Raw genomic sequence first — 20848 nt, 5'->3', positions numbered from 1 at the left:
GTGCATTTATTTATCTATTTATGTGTGCATTTATTTATCTATTTATGTGTGCATTTATTTATCTATTTATGTGTGCATTTATTTATCTATTTATGTGTGCATTTATTTATCTATTTATGTGTGCATTTATTTATCTATTTATGTGTGCATTTATTTATCTATTTATGTGTGCATTTATTTATCTATTTTATGTTCATTTATGTATTTATTTATTTAAGTTTGGACACACCTACTCATTCAAGGGTTTTCCTTATTTTTACTATTTTATACATTGTAGAGTAGTAGTGAAGACATCAAACTATGAAATAACACATATGGAATCATGTAGTAACCAAAAAAGTGTTAAACAAATCAAAATATATTTTATATTTGAGATTCTTCAAAGTCGCCACCCTTTGCCTTGATGACAGCTTTGCACACTCTTGGCATTCTCTCAACCAGCTTCATGAGGTCGTCACCTGGAATGCATTTCAATTAACAGATGTGCCTTGTTAAAGTTAATTTGTGTAATTTCTTTCCTTCTTAATTGCATTTGAGCCAATCATTTGTGACAAGGTAGGGGTGGTATACAGAAGATAGCCCTATTTGGTAAAAGACCAAGTACATATAGCAATTACAGCTCAAATAAGCAAAGAGAAATGACAGTCCATGATTACTTTAAGACATGAAGGTCTGTCAATGCGTTTCTGCAAGTGCAGTCGCCAAAACTGGCTCTATGATGAAACTGTCTCTCATGAGCACCACCACAGGAAAGGAAGACCCAGAGTTACTTCTGCTGCAGAGGATAAGTTCATTATAGTTAATTGCACCTCGGATTGCAGCCCAAATAAATGCTTCACGGAGTTCAAGTAACAGACACATCTCAACATCAACTGTTCAGAGGAGACTGCGTAAATCAGGCCTTCATAGTCAAGTTGCTGCAAAGAAACCACTACTAAAGGACAACAATAATACGAATAGACTTGCTTGGGCCAAGAAACATGAGCATTGGACATTAGACGGGTGGAAATCTGTCCTTTGGTCTGATGAGTCCAAATTTGAGATTTTTGATCTCTGCATGTGTGGTTCCCACCGTGAAGCATGGAGAAGGAGGTGTGATGGTGTGGGGATGCTTTGCTGGTGACACTGTCTGTGAATTATTTAGAATTCAAGGCACACTTAACCAGCATGGCTACCACAGCATTCTGCAGCGATACGCATTCCCATCTGGTTTGTGCTTAGTGGGACTTTAATTCGTTTTTCAACAGGAAAAGACCCAACACATCTCCCGGCTGTGTAAAGGTTATTGCCGACCAAGAAGGATAGTGATTGAGTGCTGCATCAGAAGACATGGCCTCCACATTCACCCAACCTCAACCCAATTGGGATGGTTTGGGACGAGTTGGACCGCAGAGTGAAGGAAAAGCAGCCAACAAGTGCGCAGCATATGTGGGAACTCCTTCAAGACTGTTGGAAAAACATTTCTCATGAAGCTGGTTGAGAGAATTCCAAGAGTGCGCAAAGCTGTCATCTAGGCAAAGGGTGGCTGCTTTGAAGAATTTTTTTAATACTTTTTTGTAAATTCATGATTCCATATGTGTTATTTCATAGTTTTGATGTCTTATTCTACAATGTAGAAAATAGTTAAAGAAAGAAAAACATTGAATGTGTAGGTGTGTCCAAACTTTTGACTGGTACTGTATTTATGTGTGCATTTATTTATCCATTTAATTATAGTCAAGGCAGCTTTGATCCTCCATACTTAAAAGAAACTCCACTGAAAAAGCATCATATGATGATTTCTGTATTTTGAAAGTTACATATCAATGGACAAATGAAAGAAATACCAAAATATTGTTTTTCGGTGGAGTTTTCCTTTAAGTTTTCCTAACCTGCTATGAAAAGTAAAATCTGATGTTAATTTGAATAAATCTGGATCCCCTCTATCCATGACCCTCCAAGCTTTTCGTAATCGTAGACTGATTCTCTTAACCTGTTACGTTAATTCTCATCACCTGCTGCGTAAATTCTCCTAATATTGTATGTAAAGATAAATCTGACATCAATTTTACAAAAGCTGGATCCCTTCTAGCCATGACCCTTCAAGCTTTTAAATCAACGTCCGGTTTCATCACAATTTTTGAAGTTCACTATCAACAAGTGGACGAGAGAGAGGGAAGAGCTGTGGTCGTCTAACTTGAAGTGTTTGTTATATCGAGATGTTGATTGTATAATCGCTTGAATTATATCGAACACCCAGGACGATTTCAGTGGGTTTTAATCGGTTGATGTCAAGATGACAATTGCACTTTATCTGTAAACTAGTGCTTTTAAATGAAAGTGAAGTACAGCATCGAGTGTGTCTCTGCTAGACCGCTGAGGAGGTTTGCCAAGCGGCGTGGGTCAAGAACCATGCCCGAACTTTCCAAGATGAGGAAGCCTGACGTCAAAGTTGTCATTCTGGGCGACATGAACGTTGGGAAGACCTCGCTGCTTCACAGGTACACGGAGAAGAAATTTAAAGACACCATCAGCACCGTCGGAGGGGCGTTTTTCCTCAAACAGTGGGGACCCTACAATATCTCCATTTGGGACACTGCTGGTAAGGTGTTCAAAATTGACTGTAAGGGCTCGTTTAGTAGGCTACACTGATTTTTTTTAAATGTGTGGAAGTTCGGTGACTAGTTTCCTCAATGTTTGATCTCCACCGGCTGTTTTAGAGAACCTCTACACATTTTAAAATCAGTGTAGCCTGATATTATTTAATTACGCAAGTCAGTTAAGAACACATTCTTATTTACAATGACTGCTACCCCAGCCAAACACGTACGACGCTGGGCCAATTGTGTGCCTATTACTCCCAATCACGTCATATAGCCTGGAATCGAACCAGGGTCTGTGGTGACTCCTCTACCACTGATGCAGTGTCTTCGAGCACTGCGCCACTTGGGAGCCCCATAGGCTCTTTACAATGGTCAGCTCTGTTGTTGATTTCCAGTGTTGACTTGTGGAGAGCATGTGACTACACCACCTAAGGGTTGCTTGTCCTGTACAGCCCCTTTCATGACTGAGTGTTAGATTAGTGATCTGGTTTACCAGTTTAAATAAACTACTGAACAAGAACCACAGTCAGACAAGTCGATGCCTATTACGTTTTGATAAAATTGCCTTGAAATCATGGCTAATGGGGTTGCTAGAAGATACCAACCTTACCATTACGCTTGTTTACACTGAGCTACACTAGGGTCAAATGACAGTCATGGTTACATTAAGACACTGGTGCCGGGCGAGATATGGGTTGGAATACCTACCTCAATGCAGCGACGGGATATGCCACTGTACTCCAAATGTTAATTATCCGCACTGATACATAGAGAAGTTTTGAAATACTGCTTGTTTTAAAGGAGAACTGCCCTTTTCGTCGTCATGCTACAAGACATGACCAAACATCTCAATCCAAAATCATTGCTGCAATAACAGTCTCCACTCTTCTGGGAAGGCTTTCCACTAGATGTTGGACCATTTTTATGGGTACTTGCTTCTAGAGGTCGACCGATTAATCGGAATGGCCGATTAATTAGGGCCGATTTCAAGTTTTCATAACAATCGGAAATCGGTATTATTGGACACCGATTTGGCCAATTTAAAAACATATTTATTTTACTTTTTTTTTTTTACACCTTTTTAATCTTTATCTAACTAGGCAAGTCAGTTAAGAACACATTCTTATTTTCAATGACAGCCTAGGAACGGTGGGTTAACTGCCTTGATCAGGGGCAGAACGACAGATTTTTACCTTGTCAGCTCGGGGATTCAATCTTGCAACCTTCCGGTTACTAGTCCAACGCTCTAACCACCTGCCTCTCATTGCACTCCACGAGGAGCCTGCCTGTTAGGCGAATGCAGTAAGCCAAGGTAAGTTGCTAGCTAGCATTAAACTTCTTATAAAAAACAATCAACCAATCAATCATAACCACTAGTTAACTACACATGGTTGATGACATTACTAGTTTATCTAGCGTGTCCTGCGTTGCATATAATCGATGCGTTGCGTATTCATGAAAAAGGACTGTTGTTGCTCCAACGTGTACCTAACCATAAACATCAATGCCTTTCTTAAAATCAATACACAAGTATATATTTTTAAACCTGCATATTTAGCTAAAAGCAATCCAGGTTAGCAGGCCATTTTAACCAGGTGAATTTGTGTCACTTCTCTTGCATTCATTGCACGCAGAGTTGCAACAGTTTGGGCCGCCTAATTTGCCAGAATTTTACATAATTATGACATAACATTGACGGTTGTGCAATGTAACAGGAATATTTAGACTTATGGATGCCACCCGTTAGATAAAATACGGAACGGTTCCGTATTTCACTGAAAGAATAAACATCTTGTTTTCGAGATTACAGTTTCCGGAGTCGACCATATTAATGACCTAAAGCTCGTATTTCTGTGTGTTAATATGTTTAAGTGATTTGATAGAGCAGTCTGACTGAGCGATGGTAGGCACCAGCAGGCTCGTAAGCATTCATTCAAACAGCACTTTCGTGCGTTTTGCCAGCAGCTTTTTGCTGTGCTTCAAGCATTGCGCTGTTTATGACTTCAAGCCTATCAACTCCCGAGTTTAGGATGGTGTAACCGATGTGAAATGGCTAGCTAGTTAGCGGGGTGCGCGCTAATAGCGTTTCAAATGTCACTCGCTCTGAAACTTGGAGTAGTTATAATGCTGCTTTGAGGGTGGCTGTTGTCGATGTGTTCCTGGTTCGAGCCCAGATAGGGGCGAGGAGAGGGACGGAAGCAATACTGTTACACTGGCAATACTAAAGTGCCTATAAGAACATCCAATAGTCAAAGGTATATGAAATTCAAATGGTGTAGAGATAAATATTCCTATAATAACTACAACCTAAAACTTCACCTGGGAATATTGAAGACTCATGTTAAAAGGAACCACCAGCTTTCATATGTTCTCATGTTCTGAGCAAGGAACTTAAACGTTAGCTTTCTGACATGGCACATATTGCACTTTTACTTCTCCAACACTTTGTTTTTGCATTATTTAAACCAAATTGAACATGTTTCATTATTTTTTAGGCTAAATTGATTTTATTGATGTATTATATTAAGTAAAAAATAAGTACTCATTCAGTATTGTTGTAATTGTCATTATTACAAATAAATAAATAAAAATGTCAGATTAATCGGTATCTGCTTTTTTGGTCCTCCAATTATCGGTATCGGCGTTGAAAAATCATAATCGGTCGACCTCTACTTGCTTCTATTCAGCCACAAGAGCATTAGTGAGGTTGGACACTGATGTTGGGCGATTAGACATGACTCGCAGTCGGCGTTCCAATTCATTCCAATGGTGTTTGATGGGGTTGAGGTCAGGGCTCTGTGCAGGTCAGTCAAGTTCTTCCACACCGATCTCATCAAACCATTTCTGTATGGGCCTTGCTTTGTGCAGAGGGGGGATTGTCATGCTAAAACAGGAATGCGCTTTCCCCAAACTGTTGCCACAAAGTTGGAAGCACAGAATCGTCTAGAATGTCATTGTATGCTGTAGTGTCAAGATTTCCCTTCTGGAACGAAGGGGCCTAGCCTGAACCATGAAACATAGCCCCAGACCATTATTCCTCCTCCACCAAACATTACAGTTGACACTGCATTCGGGCGGGTAGCGTACTCCTGGCATCTGCCAAACCCAGATTCGTTTGTCGGACTGTCAGATGGTGAAGTGGGATTCATCACTCCAGAGAACACGTTTCCACTGCTCCAGAGTCCAATGGCGGCACGCTTTACACCACTCCTGCTGACTCTTGGCATTGCGCATGGTGATCTTAGGCTTGTGTGTGGCTGCTTGACCATGGAAACCCATTTCATGAAGCTCCTGACAAATCGTCCTTGTGCTGACGTTGCTTCCAGAGGCACTTTGGAACTCGGTAGTGAGTGTTGAAACCGAGGACAGATGATTTTTAGGCTCTACATGCATCAGCACTCTGCGGTCCCGTTCTGTGAGCTTGTGTGGCCTTCCATTTTGCGGATGAGCCGTTGTTGCTCCTGAATGTTTCCGCTTCACAATAACAGCAATTACAGTTGCCTGGGGCAGCTCTAGCAGGGCAACGATCTGACTTGTTGTAAAGGTGGCATCCTATGACTGCCACGTTGAAAGTCTGAGCTCTTCAGTAAAGCAATTCTACTGCCAGTGTTTGTCTATGAAGATTGCATGGCTTTTTGCTCGATCTTATACACCAATCCGCAAAAGGTGTGGCTGAAATAGGCGAATCGACTAATTTTGAAGCGGTGTCCACATACTTTTGTGTATACATTTAGTAGCTAGCAGTAGCCACCATAGCCATTTTGGAATGGCAGTGTCAGCCAATTAGCTCCTTTTTGTTGTTCAACGTGATGTCATTTCCTAATGGCTGATATGCCTACTGCTGCCTGGCATGAGGATGAAAAGTGCAGTTTCCTTGGCAAACAAACTCTTTTAATCGTCTCGATAGAGCAGTGTGGATCAAGGTCAAATGTATAGTACAGTGGCATATCCCATCCCTGCATTGAGGTACGTTTTCCAAGCCATATCACACGCCGGCTCCACAGTTTCTTAATGTAGGTTAACCATGTTTACCTTCCGACTTCAGTGTAAACAAGCGTAAAGATAGGGTCGGCGTCTTCTGGAAAGGCTCGGGGCAATGCCTAACAGCCAACACTACTGATTTTGCATGATTTTTACCAAATGTACAAAATCAAGGCCCAGTTGATATAAAGAGACAAAATGTAGCAAATCAAGTCAACATTTTGTAATGATGACAATCGGTTTATTCCTGTGTTACCCAATCAAAGACTCCCTGTGTTACCCAATCAAAGACTGCCATCTCAGGGTTACCCAATCACATTTGCGCAAGTCTGGAGGTGGTGCACGTAATGCATTATGCAATGGTGACTTAATTACAATATTGAATTAACCAGAGTTTCATTGAATGATGTTTTGGTTGTTTAGACCTGAAATTTTCAGAAAGACAGACCTGAACTCCACATTCAGTGTTTTTGAAAGCCCCCATGCTCTCATCAGGTTGTAACCTGTAACCAATTCCTGTCATTTATTTATCTGTATCAAATTGGAACTTTCTGATATTCTATAATAACAGGGGAGATGTGATGTCTGGATATATGACCTACATTTTGACCATCCTGGGCCCATATTTACCAAGAGTTATTTGGCCTATTTAGCGATTTTCTTACGAACCCAAGACAAAAATAGACCATGATTTGGGGGATTTTCTAGAAAAGTAATCCTTAGAATGGTCCTTTTTGTAGAAAGGATTCTTGACATTTGTATCTAAATCTATAATTGAGAAAATATTTATCAAATTTGGCCAAGCCTCCTTTTTGACTCTGTAATGTTTCATCTGTAGGTGCTACAAAGCTCGAATTGGTGTCATATGACGCTTTACCGCTTGCTCTGTAATATGAGGAGTATTTTGATCTAAGTAATATTTAGTTTTGCATTAATGGGACCTCTGCTACTTTTTGAAGTCATGGCCCTTTTTACTGAGAAATGGCATAGTAGGCAATGTAACCAATCACAGGCCTCTTTATAATTGTATCAATGTACATTCTGCAAATCACTAGCAGAGGGTGACCACTTTGAATCCACTTTCATTTTGTTTGTAATTCTTCCAAATTTTGGTCATAACTCTAGAAGTAGACTTATGCACTTATAATTCACGGCAGCTAAAAGAAAGGTGACTTGGTCATATGACACTACAATGGGATAAAATGACTATTAGCAACAGCAACATGATTTTGGTCAACTTACCGCAAGAAGTGTTTAATTTACTTTCACAGCATTGTCAGAAGTCGTATGGGACTTAGGCCTAACTCCAGTCAAGTGACTGTCTGATGTTGGTTTAGAAAGGTAGAAAAACCACTGAAGCACATCAACACTATTTCCCATCCCTGCTCCATATCCCCATGACCTCTCTGCAGGATGCTGTTGTCTTTAGTCACTCACTGGGTTAGGGCTAGAGTTGGGGCTAGGGCTAGGTTTAGGTTTAGGTTTACAGTAAAGGGCTTTGCTTTCTGACTCCGTCACAGTGCTGTGTCCACGTGAGGTTCAAATAGGAAGTTGATCTAGTTATATGATTGTGCAATTAAGGCATAAACTGTTTGGGAGTGGATGATTGACAGAAAATAGTAGGGCTCAGAGATGTTGTAACTTCCCCCAAATCCTCAAATCTCTGGCTACGTAGGGTGTTAAACCATAAAATGCTTATTTCATTAAATGTTTATTGAGATATGTTCATTCAATAGAGAATTGCATCAGAAATACAATAGATAGTCCAAACCCTATCTCGCAAACAATTTCAAAGATTTTGCTGAGTTAGTTCATATAAGGAAATTGGTCAATTGAAATACTCATTAGGCCCTAATCTATGGATTTCACATGACTGGGCAGGGGTGCACTGGTCAGCCAGGCCCACCCACTGGGGCGCCAGGCCCAGTTTCCCCTCAAAAGGGCATTATTACAGACAGAAATACTACTCCCAAATTCTCTAAAACAACGGATGGATGGATTATCTTGACAATGGAGAAATGCTCACTAACAGGGATGTAAACACATTTGGGCATAACATTTTTGGCTCTTTTTGCTAATGGAACTTTTTTTTTAGATTTTTTTCAGCTCATGAAACATGTGACCAACACTACATGTTGCATTTATTTTTGTTCAGTATAGTTCAGACGATATGGAGGTTTTTACTCATAATGTAGCATGATTATAGTGAATATAGAATGTCATTATGGTCACAAAGTGGTCGCTGCTTAATCAAACTGTCACTGCTCCATGGTCAGAACGGCACTTACTTCAAACGTCAACTGGCAAGCTAGCTGGCTTGACACTCCGTAACGTTAGTTTACCAGGCTTTTCGGGCCAACTGGACATTCCTCTCGTCCATCCCGCTCGACTCCTTGCCTACTCCTTGGTCTTCTTCTTGGTTCAAAACTAGATGGCTGTAGTCAGGTGACTTATTGTCAAAAGCAACCCACTTGTAACACAGCCACCTGGTGAAGGCAGTCAATGGCTTAGTGTTCCAAAACTGTTCACCTGTTTCTAAACTCAGCCAAAAAAGAAACATCCCTTTTTCAGGACCCTGTCTTTCAAATATAATTAGTAAAAATCCAAGTAACTTCACATATCTTCATTGTAAAGGGTTTAAACACCTGTTTCTTATGCTTGTTCAATGAACCATAAACAATTAATGAACATACACCTGTGGAACGGTCATTAAGACACTAACAGCTTACACAAGGCAGGCAATTAAGGTCAGTTATGAAAACTTAGAACACTAAAGAGGCCTTTCTACTGACTCTGAAAAACACCAAACAAAATATGCCCAGGGTCCCTGCTCATCTGTGCGAACGTGCCTTAGGCATGCTGCAAGGAGGCATGAGGACTGCAGATGTGGCCAGGGCAATAAATTGTAATGTCCGTACTGTGAGACGCCTAAAACAGCGCTACAGGGAGACGGGACGGACCGCTGATCGTCCTCGCAATGGCAGACCACGTGTAACAACACCTGCACTGGATCGGTACATCCGAACATTACACCTGCGGGACAGGTACAGGATGGCAACAACAACTACCCGAGTTACACCAGGAACGCATAATCCCTCCATCAGTGCTCAGACTGTCCACAATCAGCTGAGAGAGGCTGGACTGAGGGCTTGTAGGCCTGTTGTAAGCAGGTCCTCACCAGACATCACCGAAAACATTGCCTATGGGCACAAACCCACCGTTGCTGGACCAGACAGGACTGGCAAAAAGTGCTCTTCACTGACGAGTCTCGGTTTTGTCTCACCAGGGGTGATGGTCGGATTCGCGTTTATTGTCAAAGGAATGAGAATTACAGCGAGGCCTGTACTCTGGAGCGGGATCGAGTTGAAGGGTCTGGGGTGGTGTCATGGCATGATCGGACTGAGCTTGTTGTCATTGCAGGCAATCGCAACGCTGTGCGTTACAAGGAAGACCTCCTCCCTCATGTGGTACCCTTCCTGCAGGCTCATCCTGACATGACCCTCCAGCATGACAATGCCACCAGCTATACTGCTTGTTCTGTACGTGATTTCCTGCAAGACAGGAATGTCAGTGTTCTGCCATGGCCAGCGAAGAGCCCGGATCTCAATCCCATTGAGCAATTTTGGAGCCTTTTTGGATTGGAGGGTGAGGGCTAGGGCCATTCCCCCCAGAAATGTCAGGGAACTTGCAGGTGCCTTGGTGGAAGAGTGGGGTAACATCTCACAGCAAATCTGGTGCAGTCCATGAGGAAATGCACTGCAGTACTTAATACAGCTGGTGGCCACACCAGAGCTCAACGTTACTTTTGATTTTGACCCCTTTGTTCAGGGACACATTATTCCATTCATGTTAGTCACATGTCTGTGGAACTGGTTCAGTTTGTCTCAGTTGTTGATTCTTATGTTCATACAAATATTTACACATGTTAAGTTTGCTGAAAATAAGCGCAGTTGACAGTGCGAATACATTTTCTTTTTTGCTCTCTCTGTGTGTGTGTGTGTGTGTGTGTATATATATCCAAACTAAGACTGAATTTCATTATCTACTCTCCCTGACATTTTTTGTTTCAGTTTGCATTGTTAATTTCTTGTATCAAGTTGATTTTGATTGGTCCAAAGTGCGGAAATACCTCCGCTACTAACGCCGAAATATGAGGAGATGCAACCAAGAGCTGTGTAGTCTACACTAGTAACGATCACAACAAACTAACGCCCTTATTTAATCAACACTTTTGTACAATCTAATGATTAATTGTATGTGATTCATAATAATATAGGCTAAAGAAATAGATTCAGACATTAATTTAGTAGCACGCTCTTGAATTTACCCGCGTTTCACTCCATTCTAGAACGGTGCGTGAATTCCGTACAGCATGGTATACCCAGACTGGTGAAACTGCTTTGATTCTGCAATCATTGAAAACAAGGAATGAATGTCAGCCAAGTCTATGATATCACAAACCAAACAAATGAAATGGGAACATCACCAAGATTGGTTCCTTCTCTGTGTACCCAATGGGAGTTTCTACTGTGACTTTTTAATTTATTTTTTAAAGCGGACTCATGTTATGACACTTGGGGAGGGTTAGCTTTTTAGTATAGCCAACAGTACAAATGTAAAGACGAACGCATACTCCCAAACACCTACTACTCAGAACGCATACTCCCAAACACCTACTACTCACACGTACACTCATCCACACATTCAGTCTCACTTCAACCAAAGGATGTGGTTGCCTAAACATGACTGTTACCATGGTTACTCCATGGATATCAGTCTGAAAGAAGTCGCTGTAGAGGACTCCATAGTCTCTACAAAGCAGAATGTTGAATAAAATTATATTTACACTTGTAGTAACTTGACAAGGAATGCCCACACGCATTTCTATATTACTTTCCTTTATTTTCAATCAAATAAATAAGATATACAAATGCAGCAAAGCTTTACAGCCCACTCACCGTGTGATAGTCGCCTTGTACAGATCCGACTCTGGGTGATGACCTCATCAAAGGGAAAATGCCACGGTCAATGCCAATAACCATGCACACATGAATAGCAATCATACTATACTGCAGGTAAGTACAATACATAATTATTTATATAGTGTCCACACTAACACTTCTCCCCCTTAATTTCATTACCCCCTGTAAGGAAATAAACAGGGTAACAGTAAGCCACATCAGTGTTTCCTTTTTTCTTCACAACACTTTAGAACTGCTGCTAGTGTTACTGTAAATGTAAACAATATGACAGTCCTTATTTTCTACTAGGTCTTTTGTTCCACACACACTAACACCACGAGTGTCTCTTCTTTCAGAAGGCTTGTGACTACGCTGTGATCTGCGCAGTACTCCTGGTGTTCCACGAGACACCGGTAAGATGTCTCCCAGTGGCGATGGGTCTGAGGAGCACAGGAGCGGGTTGGGCGTTTGTGAAATTCCATCACCCTCTGCTGGAACCACTGAATACCGCTTTTCCTCAGATACTGTTTCCTGTGGGATTTCAACTTGTATACTACCACCCGCTGTTCCATTTGAAAACATGGTATTTTCTTTGTCAAAGTGCAGGCGGATGTGATCCTGGTGTCTGCGCATGACTCGACCATCAGTCAGTTTTACCACAAAGGAGGCTGGACCACTGACTCAGAATGATACCTGGCAACCAGTGTTGGCTGCTTGTGAAGTTGTGGATGTAGACGGTGTCATTGGGTTTTAACTGTCTCGCCCTCGCGTGGTGGTTGTCTTTTTTTTGTTTCTCCTGCTTCCGTTCCACTCGTGCTTTGATATCCCGACGCAGTAGATCCAGGTGAGCTTTTGGACATCTAAGCTGGAGCCTGTCCTCTTTGTGGCGTGATGCTGTAATGGAACAAGAACCGAGAGAGCTTAGTTGTGATGGTTCCTCCAGTCATCCTTTTGAGCCCCTCTTTCAGTATCTGTACAGCCCGCTCCGCTAAGCCCTTTGAGGACAAGTGAAATGGAGAGCTGCGGACATGGAGAAGTCACAGGTAAAGGTTGTCGAACGTGAGTCAGGCAGACCGTGGGTTGCAAATAGCCACCAAAGCTTTTCGATGGTTGTGATCGCTGTGATGTTGCTCCACCGTGACAAGGAACATGTGGCCCACGAAAGGGCCTGCAAAGTCTATGTGCAGCCTGGACCATGGGCGGTCAGGCCACTCACTCCCATAGATGTAGTGGCTTGGGTGGAGCCATCATTATTTAACTTTGGTTTCTACGTCCTGATCCATGTTAGGCCACCAGATGTAAGATCTGGCTAAACTTTTCATCCGGGAGGCACGTGGGTGAGCCTCGGATCTCATCTATGACTTGTGAACAGCCAGGGGAGGAACAACTTCTCTGGACTGCCAGAGTATGCAGCCATCCTGCACACTCAGCTCAGTATTGTGCTTTGCATAAGGTCTCAGTCCATCATCCTCTGACAGGAGGCCAAAGCTGCATAAGGAATCTTTTCACTTGGGCCAGGATAGGATCCCGGTTTGTTCACTGTTTGGCAATCTCTCCATTAGGAAAATTGTCTCTGGAGGCACCACAGTTGTGGCGGGCATCTCTGGTAACAGACGGTTGAGCTCGTTTGTGTTGTCCTTCCCCGCTCTGTACACGAAGGTGTACTGGTAAGCTGACGGTGTGAGGCACAGCGCTGTATCCTTGCTGAAGCCTTGGGAGGAATGCATCTTGATTCCTTGAATAAGCTCTTCAGTGGTTTGTGGTCAGTGCATATGGTGAAATGACTACCGTAGAGGTACTGATGAAAGCGTTTCACAGCAAAGACTATGGCCAGACCTTCCTTGTCTTAATGAATAACCCTTCTCACCACTCGTCAGTGTGCATGATGCAAATCCAATGGGTCTCTCTGATCTGTCCTCCATCTGATGAGAGTACTGCCCTGATGCTGTAGGGCGAGGCGTTACATGACAGAATTATCTCTTTGTCTCGGTCAAAATTAACCAGCAGTTGTGCTGATTGTAGTAGTGCTTTCGCTTCCTGGAAAGCTTTCTTTTGTGCTGGCCCCCACTATCATTTATGGTATTTGTGGCTCAGCTGAAAAGTGGAGCCAACACTTAACAGCTCAGGGGGAGTAACTTACCATAGTAGTTCACCATGCCCAAGAATGACCTGCGCTCAGACATGTTCTTGGGATTTCTAGCATCGTTGATTGCGCTGACTTTGTCCTCCACAGGACAAACCCCGCACTGTGATCTTGTGACCTAGGTACACTACCGTTCAAACGTTTGGGGTCACTTAGAAATTTCTGTGTTTTCCATGAAAACGTACATGAAATGAGTTGCAAAATGAATAGGAAATATAGTCAAGACATTGACAAGGTTTATAAATAATGATTTTTAAGTTAAAAAATTGTCCTTCAAACTTCGCTTTCATCAAAGAATCCTCCATCCTCCACAGAAATTACAGCCTTGCAGACCTTTGGCATTCTAGTTGTCAATTTGTTGAGGTAATCTGAAGAGATTTCACCCTGTGCTGAAGCACCTCCCACAAGTTGGATTGGTTTGATGGGCACTTCTTACGTACCATACGGTCAAGCTGCTCCCACAACAGCTCAATAGGGTTAAGATCCAGTGACTGCTGGTCAGTCCATTATAGACACAATACCAGCGGACTGCTTCTTCCCTAAATAGTTCTGGCGTAGTTTGGAGCTTCGCTTTGGGTCATTGTCCTGTTGAAGGAGGAAATTGTCTCCAATTTAAGCGCCGTCCACAGGGTATGGTGTTGCAAAATGGAGTGATTTCCTTCTTCAAGATCCATTTTACCCTGTACAAATCTCCCACTTTACCACCACCAAACCACCCTCAGACCATCACATTGCCTCCACCATGCTTGACAGATGGCGTCAAGCACTCTTCCAGTATCTCAATATTTTTCTGCGTCTCACAAATATTCTTCTTTGTGATCCGAACACCTCAACTTAGATTAGTCTTTCCATAACACTTTTTTTCCAATCTTCCTCTGTCCAGTGTCCTGTTATTTTGCCCATCTTAATATTTTCTTTTTATTGCCCACTCTGAGAAATTGCTTTCTTTGCAACTACCTAAGAGGCCAGCATCGAAGTCGCCTCTTCACTGTTGACGTTGAGACTGGGGTTTTGCAGGTACTATTTAATGAAGCTGCCAGTTGACTTGTGAGGCGTCTGTTTCTCAAACTAGACACACTAATGTGCTTTTACTCACTCCACTTTCTGTTCTGGTTTGAGACAGTTTGCACTGTTCTGTGAAGGGAGCACAGCGTTGTACGAGATCTTCAGTTTCTTGGCAATTTCTCGCATGGAGTAGCCTTCATTTCTCAGAACAAGAATAGTCTGAGTTTCAGAAAGTTATTTTTGTTTCTGGACATTTTAAGCCTGTAATCTAACCCACAAATGCTGATGCTCCAGATACTCAACTAGTCTAAAGAAGGCCAGTTTCATTGCTGCTGTAATCCGAACAAGAGTTTTCAGCTGTTTAAAATAATTGCAAAAGGGTTTTCTAATGATCAATTAGCCTTTTAAAATGATAAACTTAGATTAGCTAACACAACGTGCCATTGGAACACAGGAGTGATTGCTGATAATGAGCCTCTGTAGATATTCCATAAATCAGCCATTTCCAGTTTCAAGTCATTTACAACATTAACAATGTCTACACTGTGTTTGTGACCAATTTGATGTTATTTTAATGGACAAATGTGCTTTTCTTTCAAAAACAAGGACTTTTTCTAAGTGATCCTAAACTTTTGAATGGTAGTGTGTCACACTCTACTTGGAATGTGCACTTGCAACGCTTCCCTGCCTCGGAGAATCTCTAACACCTGGTCCAGATGGCTTGTTCTCCTCCTACGTCTCACCTGTAACCAGGATGTCACCCAGGTACGCTGCTACATGAGGGATCCCATTCCAGATTGTCCTCTGGAAAACGGCTGGACTGGATGCCACGCCGAAAACCAAGCGGTTGTACCTGAACAAGACTTTGTGCGTGTTGTCTGACACACTTGAGTCCTTGTCCAGGAGGAACTGTTGGTAGGCAATGACTCATGTCAAGCTTTGAACGTCTTGCCTCCAGCAAGCATCGCTGTTGATGGGGAGTTTGTAGTCCCCACATATACGCAGTGATGTCACTTTTCAGAACGGGAACAATTGGAGCTGCCCAGCGGGAGAACTGAATGGGTTAGTTTCTTGCAGCTGCTCCAACTCCATCCACTTTCTTTTTCATGGCGTAAGCCACTGTCCTGGGTTTGAAAATGCGAGGCTCTGCCTAGGGATCCACAAACAGCTTAACTGCAGTGTGCCCAGTTCATCTTTAAAAATCTCAGGGTACGTTTGAGTGACATCCTCAGTCACGTGTGTGTGTGTCTGTTTCTCACCCAAGTGCAGTTGTATTTTGGTGAGCCAGTCACACCCTAGTAAACTAAGCCCATTCCTTTTCACCTCCAGAGGCCCCAGCAATGGTATGGTCTCCCCGGTGTTCGTACGCAGTTTGATCCCTGCTGGTGTGAGGGCTGAGGCCTTTCTTGAGCCCCACATTTGTTTGTAGTTCTCCTCACTGATAAGAGGCAGAGTTCCTCCATCTGCTTTCCATCTCCCCCCACTGTAGCATAGATGGGCTCTGCACACGGCTCACTCACATTTAAACATGTTGTAGGAACAATGCTCTTCCGTGCTCTCTAGGTGGTGTGCTGCTGACTGCGGCTTCTTAGCTGTGAACTTGCCCTGCCCAGTCTGCCCACCCTCTGGCTTGCTCCTAGGACCCCTGCATTTTTTTTTTTATAGCTAATTGTCCCTTTTTTTGCAATTGTGACAGACCGTATCTTTGAACTTGGTTGTTTGCACGTATTCCCCCACAACTAACATTCCACTGCTTTTTTTCCCCTGATGCACTGCACCACTTCCTCTGTTAGCCTTTTGAATATTTTTCACATTAACGGCCATCTCATCCCTTGAGATATTTCTATGGCTCTCTTAAATCAGTGTGGCTTCCCCCACCAAACGGCACTCTATGCCGTCCTCATTAATGCCACAGACTGATCTGTCACGGAGCATGTTCTCAAACACAGCCCCAAACTCAATATTCAGAGTTCATGTAATTCAGCAACAAAGTTAGCAACAGACTGACCTGTTTTCCGTAAATGGCAGTTAAACTTGAACCTCTGGACAATCACCGACGGCTTCGGATTTTGGTGAGTCTGAACTAAAGCAACTAGATCCACAAAAGGAATGTCCCCATAGTGTAGCTAAATTCCTCAAACTTGTAGGTTTTAGCCCCACACACACTCAAGAGGATAGAACGCTGTTTAGCCTCACTTATTATTTTATTTCACCTTTATTTAACCAGGTAGGCTAGTTGAGAACACCTTCATTTAACCAGGTAGGCTAGTTGAGAACACCTTTATTTAACCAGGTAGGCTAGTTGAGAACAAGTTCTCATTTGCAACTGCGACCTGGCCAAGATAAAGCAAAGCAGTGTGAACAGACAACACAGTTACACATGGAGTAAACAATAAACAAGTCAATAACAAAGTAGAAAAAAATATGTCTATATACATTGTGTGCAAAAGGCATGAGGTGGTAGGCGAATAATTACAATTTTGCAGATTAACACTGGAGTGATAAATGATCAGATGGTCATGTGCAGGTAGAGATACTGGTGTGCAAAATAGCAGACAATTAAATATAAACAGTATGGGGATGAGGTAGGTAAATTGAGTGGGCTATTTACCGATGGACTATGGACAGCTGCAGCGATCGGTTAACTGCTCAGATAGCAGATGTTTGAAGCTGGTGAGGGAGATAAGTCTCCAACTTCAGCAATTTTTGCAATTTGTCCCAGTCACAGGCAGCAGAGAACTGGAAGGAAAGGTGGCCAAATGGAGGAAGTCATCTGTAATTCCATTTGCCAAAACTGTCCCATCCTTTCCACATATTCCATCCAGTGCTTTTTCTCTTCCACAAACTCAGTGATGGTCCCAAACATTTCCATTATAACGCCAACGTTAGGGATTTTTTTTCCTCGTTAGTGATTTTTCACTTGCTGCTGATTGTCACTGTTGGCGTTTCCCTCCAGCGCCACCTGCTTTCCGTCGCTCATTTCTTAGCTAGCTTGCGTATCGCCCTGTACATGCTGATCCTCGTCGCCAAAAAGATGTAGTAACACAGTGGTCTAAGGCAGTGCTAGAGGCATCACTACAGACCCTTGTTCGATCCCGGCCTGTATCACAACCGGTCGTGATCGGGAGTTCCAAAGGGCGGCGCACAATTGGCTCAGTGTCGTCCGAGTTAGGGGAGGGTATGGCCAGGGTAGGTAGTCATTGTAAATAAGAATTTGTTCTTAATTGACTTGCCTAGTTAAATAACTTTACAAGAAAGGCCCACACGCATTTCTATATTACTTTCATCCTAAAAGATAAAAGGTGTACAAATGCAGCAAAGCGCTACAGCCCACTCACCGTGTGATAGTCGCCTTGTACAGATCCGACTCTGGGTGATGACCTCAGAGGAAAGGTCACGGCCAATTCCAATAATAACCATGCACACATGAATAACAATCATACTATACTGCTGGTAAGTACAATACATATTCAATGTAATTATTTATATAGTGTCCACACTATAACACATTACCTGTACATGCGGTTGGGCCTTTTGGCGGTAGGAGGTGGAGCTGGCGTATCCACAGGAAAGTGATTACCGTTTTGCTGTGCCGGTAGGTTCTTTCGCTGGTATTTTCTACCTGTTGACTCAGTGCATCACATGCAATATGTAAACAATAGCTGAATGTAACCGCATTCTGGCTAGTAGAGTCATGAGAGGAAACTTTCCTGATCCAAACACTCGTTTCTGCCTGACGTAGAATTTTATGCCATTCAACATCACTTCTTCAGGTGGCAGTAGCCTCAGTGGGCTCGTAAACAACCAGACGTTACGCTTTTCAGGGGAAATGGAAGACTGTGATGTGACTTTGTTTTTTGATGTTAACAAGGAGACACTCCATTTTAACTGGATTGTTTGAGCAGTGCTGAAGAGAATATCCTCCGCCTTTTCACTATAATTCTTTTTTTTGTTCTCGTCAAGACCAGAATGTGGGGAATCTAGTTTCAGGCGTTTCTTTCAAGCTATGATAGGTTATAGTAGTATTTATAATAAACCGACAATTACAATCCCGGAAATGTACCCCTTTACTTGGTTCAACTTCCTGTAGAAGTTACACAGCCAGCTGCCGGCGGCTGCTCAGTCACATGACAGGGAGGTGACTGTGTAGCGGGTCAGGGTGACGGCATATGCTTCAACCTCCCACTCACCCATAACCCACTCACTGGACCTAATATAACCCTGCTTGATCATGCTGTACAGACACACCAAGGGGGAGGGGTGTGGTTTAGTGTCTCCATGATCAGCACTTGTTATCCTGATTGGCCCTCCTCCCAGCAGATGTATCGTCTTCTGTTTATTACCCTGCTTCATACTGTCTGTTTCTGAGCAGAATAGGACCCTAGCCCCACTGCCCCGCACTGAAATTTTACCCTGGAGAAAGTTCTTTCAAACAACAATCTTCCCCTCCACTAACTCTGATCCTAGGGATTTGTCTCTGTCAGCATACTCGATTTCAGCTCAGTTGGCTCTCCTTATTTGTTTGGTTTTTATGTCAGGCAGGCTACTCCTGGATACTCAGGCCTAAGGTTTAATTACTGTACATACTGTATCTTACAACCTGTGAAACATTTCATGTGGACCTTGTTCAAAGGCTCCCTGTATTTTTGCACGTATTTTGGCTGTGACCGTGAAGTGTTCAGAACAAAGTCTCCAAGATCAAACTTTACTTGAACACACACTGAAGAGCTCTTGCATATTTCTACAACAATGGTTGCTTTTGTTTTTCAGCTATTCTCTTGCTCTCTCTCGCTACCTGTAGTTTGGAAGCCCGTTATATTAAGCTTGTGAATTTGTCTGTTGTCGTCTTTGCCTTTACTTGACATTCATTGGTCTATATTAGAACACAATCGTGTTTGTTTTGACTCTTGTGTATGAAACTACTCTCCTATGTGCTTAACGTGTTAATTCTGTTAATTCTGTTAATTAATTCTGATAATTCTGTCTGGTGTGTCCCCCAGGTCGGGAGCAGTTCCACGGGCTGGGCTCCATGTACTGCCGGGGCGCTGCTGCTGTCATCCTCACCTACGACGTAACCAACTGGCAGAGTCTGGCTGAGCTGGAGGAGCGCTTCCTGTCCCTGACCGACACTGCCAATCACGACTGCATCTACGCCATCGTGGGCAACAAGGCCGACCTCACAGACCTCCAGGCACAGGTGGGAGCCACCCAAGACGGCCTAACCGAGGACCAGGGAGAGGAGGACGGGGAGAGGCCCAGGGTGCCTTCTGCCTGCCCCACCCCTCCAGCCTCTCCAGTCTCCCTGTCGGGGGTGTCGGTCAACAAGCAGGTGAGCCGGGAGGATGCAGTGGCGTTGTATGGGAGGATCCTGAGATACAAGGGTATGGAAGAGACTAACAGCCTGCCTGCTGACAAGATGTGCTTTGAGACCAGTGCTAAGACGGGCTACAACGTGGACCCTCTGTTTGAGGCGCTGTTTGACATGGTGCTGCCCTCCATCATCAGGAAGAGGACTGAGAGAGAGGGATCACCCACCGTGGACCTGGATGAGTGCATCGGGGCAGGGAAACGGCCAAGGACCGCCTGCTGCTAGGGACTACCGAGTTTTAGACTGATCGTAAAGAGGAGTTTTCATGCCATCTCCATGTTGCTCTCCAAAAAGATTTGTCAGCATTGACCGATTTTTGATACACATACTTTCAAGCAATCAATCAAACATTTTTTTTCTTCCAATGAGATGCCAAGGATTGTTATGGAGTAAGAAGGAGTTGGATTTCTGAGGCTCTGATATGCATGTAATTGAGTTCTGGCCAAAATGGTGTGTAGTTTGTAAAATGGACTGTTTAGAAATCAATCACAGATGATTATTTTCTTGAATGAGAATGTCACATGCCTTTTTGTTCAACAGCACGAATTGTTTGACTACCAGGGTGGGCACATTTGAATTGTGTAAAATGAATCTTATTGTAAGGATGTTTTTAAATGTTTGTTAAACAATCAGCTTTGTTTGCATTTGTACGTTCTGTTGCATGTTAATTTTTATTACATCCTTTTTTTTTTTTTCATTTGCACCTGATCTACACTGGACAATGTGCATTTATATGGAAGACATTTTAAACGTGCTTGATATTTTCAAAGATGATACGATAATAAAGATTCTCATTTTGAAATTGTGA

General features: G+C 42.9%; 1 protein-coding gene across 1 annotated transcript; it reads left to right on the top strand.

Moving 5' to 3' along the window:
• Positions 1 to 1953: 1953 nt before the first annotated feature.
• LOC110520477 (ras-related protein Rab-20) lies at positions 1954 to 20842 on the top strand. Its single transcript, XM_021597820.3, has 2 exons — positions 1954 to 2581; positions 19673 to 20842. The coding sequence occupies exons 1-2, from the start codon at positions 2314 to 2316 to the stop codon at positions 20263 to 20265; spliced, it is 861 nt and encodes a 286-aa protein (XP_021453495.3). The 5' UTR covers positions 1954 to 2313; the 3' UTR covers positions 20266 to 20842.
• Positions 20843 to 20848: the final 6 nt, after the last annotated feature.

The sequence above is a fragment of the Oncorhynchus mykiss genome, chromosome 3, assembly GCF_057628025.1.
Source record: "Oncorhynchus mykiss isolate SJ-2025 chromosome 3, ASM5762802v1, whole genome shotgun sequence".
NCBI classification, from domain to species: domain Eukaryota; kingdom Metazoa; phylum Chordata; class Actinopteri; order Salmoniformes; family Salmonidae; genus Oncorhynchus; species Oncorhynchus mykiss.
Note: the sequence above shows the minus strand (reverse complement) of the source record. Positions and strands in the feature narration are given on the sequence as shown.